The 13,691-nt window shown below is 42.3% G+C and overlaps 1 protein-coding gene and 1 long non-coding RNA gene across 2 annotated transcripts in view; one reads left to right on the top strand and one right to left on the bottom strand.

Annotated features, from left to right (window-relative positions):
• Nucleotides 1-1,451: 1,451 nt before the first annotated feature.
• Nucleotides 1,452-13,691, bottom strand: part of fam172a (family with sequence similarity 172 member A) — a 179,018-nt gene continuing 166,778 nt past the window's right edge. The window contains exon 11 of the mRNA XM_052067457.1: nt 1,452-2,289. Coding sequence (XP_051923417.1) covers nt 2,141-2,289 — 149 coding nt within the window. The 3' untranslated portion in view covers nt 1,452-2,140. The remainder of the gene's footprint in view (nt 2,290-13,691) is intronic.
• Nucleotides 10,905-11,683, top strand: LOC127601844 (uncharacterized). The gene is made up of 2 exons (XR_007962661.1): nt 10,905-11,491; nt 11,550-11,683. It is a non-coding gene; the product is annotated as an uncharacterized LOC127601844 (long non-coding RNA).

Here is a 13,691-nt window from a genome sequence, read left to right as displayed (position 1 = left end):
ATTCTATACTAATAATTTTTTGATATAACCTTTTGCTTCTTATAATGAGTGCGGTATATGTTGTCGAAGCTATGTTCTCCAAGAATTAAAATTGAAGTGAGAATCTTAAAAAAAAAAAAAAAAAAAACAGGAAAAAAAAAATTTAAGAAATTTAGACAATAAGAAACAAGTCTAATCGCTATGACAATATCACCACTGATGGTTGAACTTTTTTTTTCCCAACACGATGGACCTGCAAACAACAAACTGAACCGCTTACCACCCAGGCCACCCTCACCCCCCCCCCCCAGGACATTTTTACTGACAGGACATCTGGGGACCCCCACGCCCCCTCTCCCCTTCACCCACCTTGCACCCCCTACGCCCCCCCCCCTCCCCCGGCGGCCATGAGTTTGATCATCAAAGAGGAGAGACATGAAAAATCAAAAAGCACTTTTAATATATCATTTCAAATACTTTTTTTTGTTTGTTTCGTCTTTGGAAAAAAAAATCATTGTTTCTCGAACCTTATGGGTTGTTGCCTTCAATTTGCTTACTCTTGGATGCAGCTTCTTTTGTTTGTTTGGGTTTTTTTGTTTTTTTTTGCAGAAAGGCTCGATTGATGAAGTTGTGTGATGGTGACTGTATTATTAAAAGACAAATAGGCAACGATGTCTGTCCGCAAGCAATTTTCCTCCATCCGTTCACCTTTCTTTGCAACATTTTCGCTCTTGAATGCAGCCTGAAATTGAAATTCCCTATTTGCACCAGTGAAAACAGGTTACACACGGCACTAGTTGTCCTGGAATGGCTCTACATGATACAAGCAAAATTATAATAAAAAAAAATCACAGCAGGCTCACCTTGCTTTTGTACCCCACCGACCCCCTTTCACACACACACACTTCCTAAATTTCCCTCGCTTCAAAAATTCGCCCCATTAGCCGTGATCGCGCTTATACTTCATTATTAACGTGGGCGTCACTTGGCAAAAGATAATCAATTTTATGTATTTTATTTTGCGAAGGATTTTTTTTCCTCCTGCAAAACTGATGCAGGCGTTGATCAATATGGAAAATATATTTTGACATAAGCACGATTGGGTGGTGATGATGCAGCCTATGTGAACGTGCGTGTGCGTGCACTGTGGCGCGCACACACTCGTACACGAGTCTCGGTTTCATGTACTCTCGCTGTCATTGCGTTTCCACCTTGATGGGCAAAAGTGACACATTTTATCGGCAACACATCACACACACACTGAAGTCACACAAGAAGCGACGTTTGGGTGTGACATTTAATGCATTTGCCTGTGAGCAGCAGCAGCCCATTCTTAATCATCAGACGTGTTGCTTGCGTACGCCTTATGGCTCACGTTATGGTACTGTGATGACGGGGGACAAGTGAACGCATCACGTCGTCATGTGCGATTGTCGCCTTGCTGTATTTGTCACTTCTCTCTTTTTTTTATCTGTCTGCATTGCTGGTCTTATTCTGTCTAAGGAATGTACGTAAAAGACTTGTCCTCATATGCTTCCTCAAGTGATGATAAATGTGTGAACCGATATCCAATCGACTTGGGTCAAGCGTCTTGTGAGACGGTTCTGTAAGCTGGTTGCCTTTTTGTTTACTGGCTTCTTCGCGCGATTGTGCTTTTTGGCCGTACAAGAGTTAGAAAAACGCGAAATCATGATATCGAGGAAATATTCTGGTTCTGAAATATTCACCCCCCACCCCCTCCCCCCTCAGCTGTTCCCCTGCTTGATTGCATGCGGGACTACGATGTTTGTTTGGCTTCAAAAGGAGCATGACAAAAAGCCCATGCAGGCAAGGCAGGTCGTTGTCGTTTTATGTTGCCGTGGACTAAATGTTTTGCTGGGTTATTAAACGCAGCGTACAGCTGCTTGTCTCCAACATAATGTATTCTAAATCCCTCCAGAGTATAACCCATCTTTTATCCTCTCGCTGAGAGCATTTTGTTGTACAATTGTTACACTACGGGCTATATAAAGAGAGCGGCAGATGAAATCGTGGCATGTGTTGCTAATTAATGTTTGGGTACGGGCGATACGAGAAAAAAACCCACAGGATTCGAGGAAAGCCATCTTCGACGTCGGCAACGTGATGTATTCCAAAATATGCCCACTCGTCAAATGAATACCTAATGGTATGTAAATATCAATAAACACAATGACGTCAAGAAAAAAAAAGATTGGACGAAAGAGTCGACTGTACTTTCGGGAGATACGCGCCCCCCCCCCCTTTTTTTTTTAGGCCTCCAGCGTTGAGGAAAGCTCCAGTTAGGATGGCCTAAAAAGAGAGTTAAACAATCATTTAGCGTTGTCTGCTTTCATTCATCAAAGCCCATACAAGTGGAGGACTCCCAACACGAGCCACTATTAGTTTGCTTTTTACGCAAGCAGCTGGATGCGATTTCACGTTTGAGGTGTCTGCCTGAAAGAGGAACATTTATTATAGCTCAACATGTCAGCGGGCCCAGGTCGTCTTCTGTCTTTCAGTGCGTGCCGCTTTGTTCAGTCGGGACACAACTCGGGCCTCCATTTTGAAGTTTTAGTACGTTTCTGCGTATGTTGTGTACTTTTCTTCTGACACGTAAAAAAATGTCACCCGGCCTCCTGATTGCACTCTTTTTCATACACAAACTAAAAGACTAGACAACCGATGTTTATTTACGCCGGTATACGGCCGATGACGACAAACATTTTTTGTAATATCACCCAAATCGGAGCCCCTGCTGTTTAAAAAAAAAAAAATTAGAAGGTCCTTGAATGCAACACAAAGGGCCAACTCCTCGTGCCCGCGGGCTTGCGCGCGTGCTTGCGTCAACGTTTGTGCAGGTTGTCATAGCAATACGTCAGCTTTGGTCACGTTTCTCCTTTCTTGAAGGAGTTCTCGAACGCTTGTGAGCGTGAAAGCGCGCGTCCGCGAGAACGCGCGCGATGGTTCTAGCGGATAGCTGCGTAAGCGGATCCTTTTGTGTTGATTTAGGAAGACGTTTGCGGTATATAACGTTCAAGGCTGATAATATCATTGCCTGGCCAGATAAATAAAGCAGTGGCCTAAACCATCGGGTCGGCGATCGATCCGCTTTCTCTACCCGAGACGGGGAAGGAGGAGGAGGAGGGGGGAGGGGGGTGAGGAGGCAGGGGGGAGGGTGTGGGGGGCGCTCATTAGCATTCCACAGCCATGGACTAAACGCTGACAACTAACAGAGATATCCAGCTCCACACCGCTGCATGCACTCGCCTTTGTCCTCTCCCCTCCTGGCCCTTCATTTCGCTCTCTCATCACAGCCAACACTCTTTTCTTTTCTCCCACCCTTCTCCTCTTGTCCTCTCTCTCTTCTCTTCTCCCCTCTCTCTCTCTTTTGCACAAGAGCCAGAAACCTCCCCGTAAAAAAAAGGAGGAAAAAAAATAAACCAAGAGGAACGAGAAGGAGGGGTGATGTTGTAAAAGCTGTGCAGAAGTGACAGCGCTAAGCGCAGCGGATTTAGTCAGGACAGATACAATTGTGTGTGACTTGACAAAATAGAAGGCGGGAGACGTTTTGAATCGAAACTGCCATTGTGGGTTATTTTAAACCAGCTCCGAAAAAAGGAGAAGGGCATTTGAACCGCATGGTTTACTTCTGGATCATCTTTTTTTTGGGTCATTTTCGGAATCGGAATGCTTTAATAATGCCCGCATGGAATATTTCTTGGGTTGCCACGCGGGAAAGTATGGCAACGTGATGTTTGAGAAATATCCAATGTGCGAATAAAGTGCTGCTGTCACTCCGTGTGGGAAAAGGAAAAGTTTCCTCTCTTATTTGTACGAGTAGGGATAATTAAAACAAACACATTCTTGAACCTGTAGAATGAATGAAGTAGAATTGACTGTTCAAATGGCAGCATAAACCTAAATATCTCATGATAATTTGAATATAAATCAATAAAATACTTGCCATAACTCTTTATATACACACAAGTACGTTTAGGATGTTAAAAAAAGCAGCTTGCGCTAGACCTCATTTTTCTGAGACAATAAAACCAAAACATTGACCAAACCGCTCTGTTGATTTACATGATGTGGGAAAAAATAGAAACAATTGGCCATACGTTAAAACAAAGTTTACATGTGATACAAACAAAAAATAATTGAAGAATGCTGACATTCAGATTTATGAACATGCGGGTAAAATAAATTCACCTTATGAACAAAACAAAGACTTTGCCCAAAGTTTATTGAACTGAGCAAAGTCAACAATTGCCCAAACTGCTTGAATAAGAGTTGACATACGCCATCGGCAATGACTTTATTGTCTGCTTTTCAGAAGACATCTATATCGATAGGAGCCACAATGACAACTGTGTGATGATGCGAACTCCTTTCCAAAGTTTTCAGCCCTCCCACCTTTCCCCCCCACCACCCCCCTTCCCTCTTTTTTTTTCAATCCTCCTGCAGTGTGTGCACCGCATTGTTGTTTTAAAATATGCATGTCTCCCCGGAATGCCAGTCACGGGTCCAAACTTTGTGTCCCAACCTCCCACATGATGAAATGACCTCCCCCACTCGATTACACCCCCACACTGCCGCACTTTTTTTTTTAAGCGAACAAAATGTCTCAATCTGCACTCTTCTTCTCGTTTGAGAACTGACACTTGTGGATGTAGGAACCAACCCCCAACCCCCAAAAATATTATTTTGAAAAAATGGATTAAAAGGGGGCGGGGAAAAAAATCAAGGAAACAGGAAACGATCACGCAGGACAAAAGTAAGACTCGTTTTTTTTACCCTTCCTTTCCTTTCCTTCTTGGGTGTGCGTATGCGCGTGCGTGTGTCAGGTGAGTGTACTTCCGTGCGTGACGTGGCGGTGAAAATGAAAACGAGAGGATGGCTGGACAGCGTGAGTGGAAGATTGATTGACGTGTGCACGTATTGGATCGAGTGTGTGAACGGTGACCACACAACCTTATTAATCACTCTATCGTGTCGATGTTTCAAAATGTGACGCGATATTGTTTGCAGCGGAAGTGGAAACATTTCCACGTCGCGTGATGACGTGTCGAACAAAGAGCGCACATCACTTCACGTCGCTTTGGATTTGTCAAAAGCGAAAAATATCAATTCGAGCGTACTTCTGTGACGCTCTGTAACTTGTTTCTATATGGGATACACCCCATAAGAACAATATTATTATTTGTATTATTATTATAATAAAAATAATAGATCATCAGAGCAGTTTATGCCACTTTGTTGCAATTAACAAACGCGTTAATTAAAAACAAAATTAATTATACCAATGTTTACATTTACTTTTATTTTCGACTTTTTGGAATTTAAAAAAATGTGTGTGTGGGGGGTGGAACTGTATACTGAAACTTGTTATTATTTTTTTTCTAAAGTATGGTTCCCACTGAATGATTTTGGTGAATTCATTAACAAAAAAAAAACACCACACGGGCCTTATTCATGCTCAGCCATCTTTGTTCCAGCTTGTGAGGCTTGTTTCAGTCATTCAGTCAGGCAGAAGAATGCGTGTAAAGATATAATCCCGCACTCAGCCTTATTTCCTCTCTCTATGTGCTGCTTATCTTCGTGCTCAGAATTGAGCCGGCATCTTTCAACCTGAACACACGTTGAATTACGTCACGCTTTATTTGTCCTTATTTGACGAGACGTATACTGACGTATATATTGGACGATCAGTTTTTGGGGACACCTGTTTGAGTAAGAAGGAACACGCGCAGCTGTGACAGCTTTTTCGATGAGATTTTACAGTGGGAATATTTGTCTCCATCCATCCAGAGGAACATTTGTGATCTTGGCGAGCTCGCAATGCGTCTTCGAGTCCGCTCCCAGAGCTGTTTTGTGGCCTTGGGGTCAAGTTCTTCCACGCCAAATTCACCTGAGCATGCCTTTGGGGCCCTGCTTTGTGCGTTGGGGCACAGTCATGATGAAAAATGGCTTTTTTAGCCAAGACTTATGTCTAACATATGTCTTCCATCCAAAGATCCATCCATCCATCCATCCATTGACCAGCTATGTGTAAAACATTCCTTTCTCAGTTTACTCAGTCAGAGTCGGGAGCCATTCACTCAAATCGGTTAGAAGTCAGCCAACATGCAAAAAACTCGAATATAACTACGGGTGAAGTGTTCTTATTAACGTTTATTGGAAGTCCTTTTTTTCTGGAAAGCTCCACAGTGGAACTGTCTACACACACACACACACACACACGCAGCGCCGCAGTGACTATAGAAGAACCCCCCACCCCCCACCCCCGCCCTACCCAATTCTCATTTCCCTTAAAGAAGCTCTAATCTGAGCCCAGTGGTGAAAATGCGCGTGTTGTGTGAAGAAGAGTGAGTGGGGGTCGCGAGAGGGTGTGTGTGTGAGGGAGGGGGGGAGTAGAAAGGATGATGAAGAGGAGGAGGGGGGGGGGTAATAGAACGGAGTGGCCCTCTCCCTCTGCTGAGTGACACGACCCCTCTCTTCTCTTCAAAGGCCACGCACAGATCCGCGCATGCGCGTCTCATTTGAATGGGGACTGCTCGCTGGTATGCCCCCTACACCCACACCCACCCGCACACACACACACACGCACACGTATATAGAAATAAATGCGGCAATATTGGATTCAGGTGGGCATTCAATAGTCTCAATCTCAGTGCACCCATGGTTATATTTGGTCCAACACACACACACACACACACGCACACACACACACACACAAAACCACTTCGTCTAAATTCATTTGCATTAACTGATTATATCCGTAATGAATAGCTGGCACAGAGTGATGCATTTTTTTTCCTGATTCGGATAGACCAGGACCAGAGTGGACACGATCCAAAAAGGTCAGCCGTCCTCATGTAATGGTGGCGGTGACGTTTGAGGGTGAGATTTATTTATTTTTTCTTTAAGGCTGAAATCACAAAGCTCCGCTACCAATAAAATATGCACTGCAGACAATCAATAATTAAAAAAATAAAAATAAAAAGAGAAAGAAAAAAAACAACTATATTGTTCCAGTGTAGCGCTTTTAGCTGTGGGGGAAGTTTTTTTTTTAACGTGGGAATATGTATGTATTTATTTTGTACGTCTACAGCAAATATTTTGATTACAATGAGGACTGTTAACGTTCCATTCATTATTTTTTTTTTACTTAATAGCATCCATGGGATTTTGTTTTTGCTCCAAATCCATTGCAATAAATTCCTAAACGCATTTTAGCAACATTTAGAGCCCACCTCAACAGGCCCTACCCACTTCTCGTGATCCGCACTGTTTACAAAAAAAAATGTTTTTGAATAAAAATGAGCATTTTATAGTGTACGTGTTGTCACCTCTAATTAATCAATCAATCATCCGATCCGCCCGATTTAAACCCCCGGTTTGTAGAAATAATAAATACCCCTTTTTGGTCAAGAACAACTTAGCTGATAATTCACATAAGTGGAATATCAATGCATTGCCGTTTCTTATGCGGTTCGTGGCCCTCCTTTGTTCGTAGTTTACCCACAAGGTGCCCAGCAATATTTTTTTTTCTATTCATTTTCAAGGAAAACGTATCACTGTAAAAGAATCAAACAAGTCGTCTCGGGGATGACGTCGTTGTCGTAGCCCCAGCGCGCTCGTCATGTTTTGGACACTTTGCACGCTCGAATAATACAGACTGAAAAGTTTTCACGTTTTTTTGCTGAATGGCGGAGCAGCAAACGTCAACATCGCTCGTCTCTTCCTCCTTTCTCCCTTTCTTCCTTCCTTCCTTCCTTCCTTCCTTCCTTCCTTCCTTCCTTCCTTCCTTCCTTCCTTCCTTCCTTCCTTGGCTTTTCTCTCCTCTTTCTGGCGTGTGTGTGTGTGAGCCCCTCCTGGCAGGCTGTAATTGTTGCTACCTTTGTTTGCTAGATGGCGCCCTGCCTTTTTTTGGGGGGGGGGGGGGCCCTCTGACACTGGAGCCGCTCTGCTCGGCTCACATCTCCGCATGAATCTTATCCCCTTCTTCTTCTATTCTATTTCCAGTTCTTCTTTTTCTTATTCTTTGAAATAAATAAATCATTAAATACTCATTTTGTCGTCCTCAAGGCTGGCAAATTCTATTTTTTTTAAAAAGATGAACTTTCGTCCACGTTTTGATTTAAAGTGGAGGAGGGGGGCATCAATGAAGTCAGCAAGGGTTAATTGAAACGCGAATGGCAGATGGTCGTTTGAATTCTTGGTTTGTTTTCTTAAAATATTGTCTCAATTCACGTTCCTTTAATTCGAAGGTCAGTTAAAAGGGAGAAGGGGTATGAATTGTACGGCCGAATGGTGAACTTCAAGTGGAAAAAAGAAATAATATTTCGACTCTTCTAAATATTATTCGTATTTGTTCAAGGGCAATCGGGACTGTCCTGTTTATTTTTAAATGAACGAATGATTATTCAATTGTGCTTTTTTTCAGGTGGATATTCAAACTCAACGAATATGTGACCTCGTTTTGCTTACGGTCGCTCATCACGTCGAGGAAACCTTCGTCGTTGTTTGTTTTCCACCGCCCCCCCCCCCCCACCTTCACTGACAAACGCTTTTGTTAAATTGACTCAATTTTATTTTGTCAAGTGGTTGCACGAAATAAAATCCACATCCATTTTGAAAAACACTTAAAAAATGGATCTGGATTTTTTTTGTGTAGCCAGGTGGGCAAAATAAAATTGAGTAAATTAAACACACCATTTGCTCAGTCTTACACACACACACACGCACACACACACACGCGCGCGCGCGCGTAGAGGAAATAAGAACATACTGCAGCAGATCCACTTTGACTAAATAGCAAGTTTGTGTGACGTTGATGGATGTGGTAGACACTTGCAGAATCTGCTTCAGCTCTCTTAGAACGAAAAAAAAGAAAAGAAAAAGGCTACGTAAGTTGCTGGAGCAGATGAAGATTTGATAAAGAAACTCTCATCTTGGTAAACAGATGCAATCAATATCGTTTATTAAATATGTGCGTTAGGTACGCAAACACACAGAACTAGATTAAAAAAAAAAAGAAAACTTTCCCAAACACAGTAATGCACACTTTTAGATTCATTTAATCGCGGTTGCATTTTATTGAGCGTTTGCCTCTTTCGTAAAAGGCAACTTGCTGAAAATACAACAAATTGAATCCATTTGCTGTTGTACCTAATCAAGTGTCCAGCGTGAGTGCACGAAGTGCTTGATTGTCTTGACTTGACTCTTTCGAAGAAGTCCCAAGTCTCGCCAATGTGGGCGGCATGTGATTTTTTTGGGGGGGGGGCGGTGAGGGCTTTTTCCCTCTCTGTGGTGTCAGCGGCTTCAATAAAAACGTACCATTTGCAAAATCCCCATTAAATATTTTTTTTATAAGTGACGTTCAGCCATGTGTTTTTTTTTGGGGGGGGGGGGTACTTAGCTTCTACTCTTTATTGGCAGACAAAGTTTTATTAATTATTTCCTTTTTAATTGATGAAACTTTCATCAATTTCATTTAATTGATGAAATTGATGAACCCCCCCCTCCCCTTACACCCCCACGTCCTCTTTTGCTGTACTGCAGTTGTCTTGTAGCTGAACCACCTGCAGCACCCCCAGACGACTCAACACGGTCAAAGCTGTCCTCTCTCAGAAGCACCTTTTGCGCACCATATTATTTAGAGGCAATTTGAATTATATTTTATTTGACATCCCCCCCCCCCCAATGTTCCCTCATTGGTACCGCATTCCTCTTTTTATTATTATTTAGTTTTTTTTTTCTACTGAACGAGCCTTCACTGTGACACTTGCACAAAATGCCCTCCAGGCAAAGGGCGGACTTTGGGTTCAATTAAGGCGGAATAATACATGTCGTGAGATGACCACAGTTGCACGCTAAAGAATAAAATGGGGGTCGGTGGGGGGTGGGGTGGGGGGGAGACAGTACTTTCTTTGTTTTAAAGACGCTCTTTGTGTGCATCTCTGCCATCAGTGTCACGCCGGAGCTCATTAAAGTATTTAATACCTGTCGTCTCTAATTCAATCCATTCTGACATTCCTTTCTTTCCCTCCTCTTAATGGAATTTGCCACATTTAAGCTGCCTGCCGCCCGGATTTGGAAGCTCATAAAGCAGCCATTTGAGCTCTACATATCCTCGCGGAGTGACAGGGAATACCGAGGTTTGTCGTCATTCCTTAAGTAGAAAACAAGATATTTCTCAGCCACACTGGGATTTGAGCGCATTAAAATATCTCGCTGCTCTGCTGTGATAAAAAAAAGGGGGGAGGGGGAGAGAAAAAAAGGTAGAGGAGGATTGGTGTTGGAAGTAACTTGCTGTCTGTCTGTCAGTGTGCTTAGCGGCGAACAGATATGGACGCTGGCTGCACAGCCTCATCTCTTGGGCTTTTAATTAACAAGCTGTCTCAAAGCTTCAGCACAGCTCCATCAAACGGCACCCCCACGCCAAAACCGAGCAAACGCAGCACCCCACCGGCACGCTGCATCCATAAAAAAAAAAAGTTCAACAAATAAAGCGTTAAAACGTCGGATGCCTTTCGTGTCCAAATCTTGCGTCTGTGCGTAAAACCCGCACGTCCGGTTCTCGCGCGTAATTGGATCATATATGTCAGTTTCAGTCGCGCGTGTGCATATAGTTGCCATTGGATACATGTATTTTATACATATATATGGTTAATGACACCCCCCGACACCCCTTCAACGCCAATGCGTAATGGCCTGATGCATTAAAAGCAGTCAGATGTGAAGATTTTCTATTCATAACACCTTTTGGACGGCAGCAAATGGACGCAACCGGGTTCCACGTTCACAAAGAGCGAAGAGGAAAGAATACGACTTCTCTCTCTCTCTCTCTCGCCGTGTCCGTATTTGGTCGTATCGCGTCCCACGTGGGGGGAATGTGATAGCAAGGCGAGGTCAACGGGGAGGAGGGGGGGGGGTCGCTGTCCATGGTGCTGCGACCACCGGTTCGCTTGGCCTGGATGTCCTCGTCACATTCGACAGGACAAGTTGGAAATCGATCCAGCAGAGTTGGGCCCAACGAGACCGCCCTGACAGGGAAACACCTTCACACGCTGTTAACCACTCGCACACCCGCCAGCCATAACGCACGCGCGCGCATGCGCGTGTGTGTGTCTGTGCGTGTATCACTCTTTTGACCAGAGAAGAAGACAACAGCAGCCTCACTCCGTCACTGAGAAAGACCCATGACAGCAGACGCTATCAATAGCACTCTCACATTTAAACATTTAATAGCACTCTCCTTAGTTTGTAAGGTGTACGCAGGAATTACATTTAGATTTTATATGCACGTCTAAATGGTTGAAAACTTCCTTTCTTTATACATCTTGTTTAATCATAAAGTGCATTACTATATTTTCAATACCAATTACTTGTGAAAGTTTGTACAATCAATGGGATCAGTTGCAATGCATATATGTGAATGATAAAAGTAAATTGCACATTTGTTGAAGGAAATATAAGGTGCTTCATGAAATGTTTTGTAAAAGATAATGTTTATTAAATTTCAACATTTTCCAAATAATCTTGTGCTTCTTTATACCAAAACAAAGGAAAAACATATGGTTTTGGTTGTTTATAGCAAAGTATGGTATCATTTTAATGGTCCGGCCCACTTGACATCTACGGAGGCCGTATGTGGCCCACCATGTGAAATGAGTTTGACACCAGTGATGTATGGTAAGGCGTTTTTAGCCGAAAAAAAAAACGACCATGTGTAGAAAGGTGTTTTTAGCTGAAAAAAACCCCGACCATATAAGTATACCGGTAGTAAAAAAATGGTCATGTATAGTAAGGCGTTTTTGGACATAAAAAACGACCATGTATAGAAAGGTATTTTTGGACGAAAATTTTAGCCGAAAAAAAGGACCAAGTATAGGAAGGCGTTTTAGCCGAAAAAAACCCCGACCACGTATAGTGAGGCGCTTTTGGACGAAAAAAAAACAACCATAACTAGAGTAAGGCATTTTTGGACAAAAAAACCCGACCCCCGACCATAATAAGGCGTTTTTGGACGAAATTTTTAGTCGAAAAAAACGACCCAGTATAGTAAGGCCTTTTTGGTCGAAAAAAAACGACCATGTAAAGTAAGGCGTTTTTAGACTGAAAAAAACGAGCATGGATAGTAAGGCAATTTTGGACGAAATTTTTCCGAAAAAAAACGACTGTATATAGCAAGGCGTTTTTAGCCAAATAAAAACGACCATGTATAGTAAGGCATTTTTGGACAAAATCTTTGGCCGAAAAAAACAACCATATATATAGGAAGGCAGTTTTAGCCAAAAGTAGTAAGGCATTTTTGGATGAAATTTTTAGCCGAAAAAAACCCCGACCATGTATAGTAAGGCGTTTTTAGACGAAGAAAACGACCATGTATAGTAAGGCTTTTTTGGACAAAAAAAAACGACCATGTATAGTAAGGCGTTTTTGGACAAAGTTTTTAGCCGAAAAAAACCGACCATGTATAGTAAGGCGTTTTTAGCCGAAAAAAACGACCATGTATAGTAAGGTGTTTTTAGACGAAGAAAACGACCATGTATAGTAAGGCATTTTTGGACGAAATTTTTAGCTGAAAAAAGCGACCATGTATAGTAAGGCATTTTTAGCCGAAAAAAACGACCATGTACAGTAAGGCTTTTTTGCACGAAAAAAAACGACATGCATAATCAGGCATTTTTGGACAAAATTTTTTGCCGAAAAAAACCCAGCTGAAAGAAATGGCCATGATTAATAAAAAAACAAAACTTAACTGCTCTATGTGGTGCTTTGGCTCAGTCGTAGAGTGGTGGCGTGTCACACCAGAGGTTAAGTGTACGATCCCTCGTTGTTGCAATGTCTACTCTTTAACCAACATATCCAACTTATTTGAGGAAAACACAAAACAACCCAAAGGTTCATTGTGGTGGGTTAGCTCACTGGTAGAAAGCCGAAATCTCAAATCCAAGTGTTTCCTTCCCAGTGTTTGCAACAAAGTCACTCCTTTCTTTAACCACCATCTGCAGCTTTATTGAAGACAACACAAAACAAACAAGAAGGTATGTGGTGGTGTAGCTCAGTGGTAGAGAAACCATGTCCCAAACTAGTGGTTGGGTGATCAATCCCCAGAGGTTGCAACCATATCCCTTCTTTCTTTGACCAACATGATAAGTAAGGCTTATTCAAGTCGTTTTTGTATGTTTGACCATGTATATAGTAAGGCATTTTCAGCCAAAAAAAACAACCATGTATAGTAAGGCGTTTTGAGCCGAAAAAAACGACACATGTATAGTAAGGCATTTTTGGACAAACTTTTTAGCCGAAAAAAAATGACCATGTATAGTAAGGCGTTTTTAGCCGAAAAAAACGACCATGTAGAATAAGGCGTTTTTGGACAAAGTTTTTAGCCGAAAAAAACGACCATGTATAGTAAGGCGTTTTTAGCCGAAAAAACGACCATGTATAGTAAGGCGTTTTTAGCCGAAAAAAAAACGACCATGTATAGTAAGGCGTTTTTAGCCGAAAAAAACGACCCATGTATAGTAAGGCATTTTTGGACAAACTTTTTAGCCGAAAAAAATAGTAAGGCATTTTTTGGGCCGAGAAAAACGACCATGTGTAGTAAGGCGTTTTTGGACAAAGTTTTTAGCCGAAAAAAACGACAATGTATAGTAAGGCGTTTTTAGCCGAAAAAAACGACCATGTATAGTAAGGCATTT

The sequence above is a fragment of the Hippocampus zosterae genome, chromosome 6 (genome assembly GCF_025434085.1).
Source record: "Hippocampus zosterae strain Florida chromosome 6, ASM2543408v3, whole genome shotgun sequence".
NCBI classification, from domain to species: Eukaryota; Metazoa; Chordata; class Actinopteri; order Syngnathiformes; family Syngnathidae; genus Hippocampus; species Hippocampus zosterae.
The sequence above is the reverse complement of the archived record's forward strand: the minus strand, read 5'-3'. Positions and strand labels throughout refer to the sequence as shown.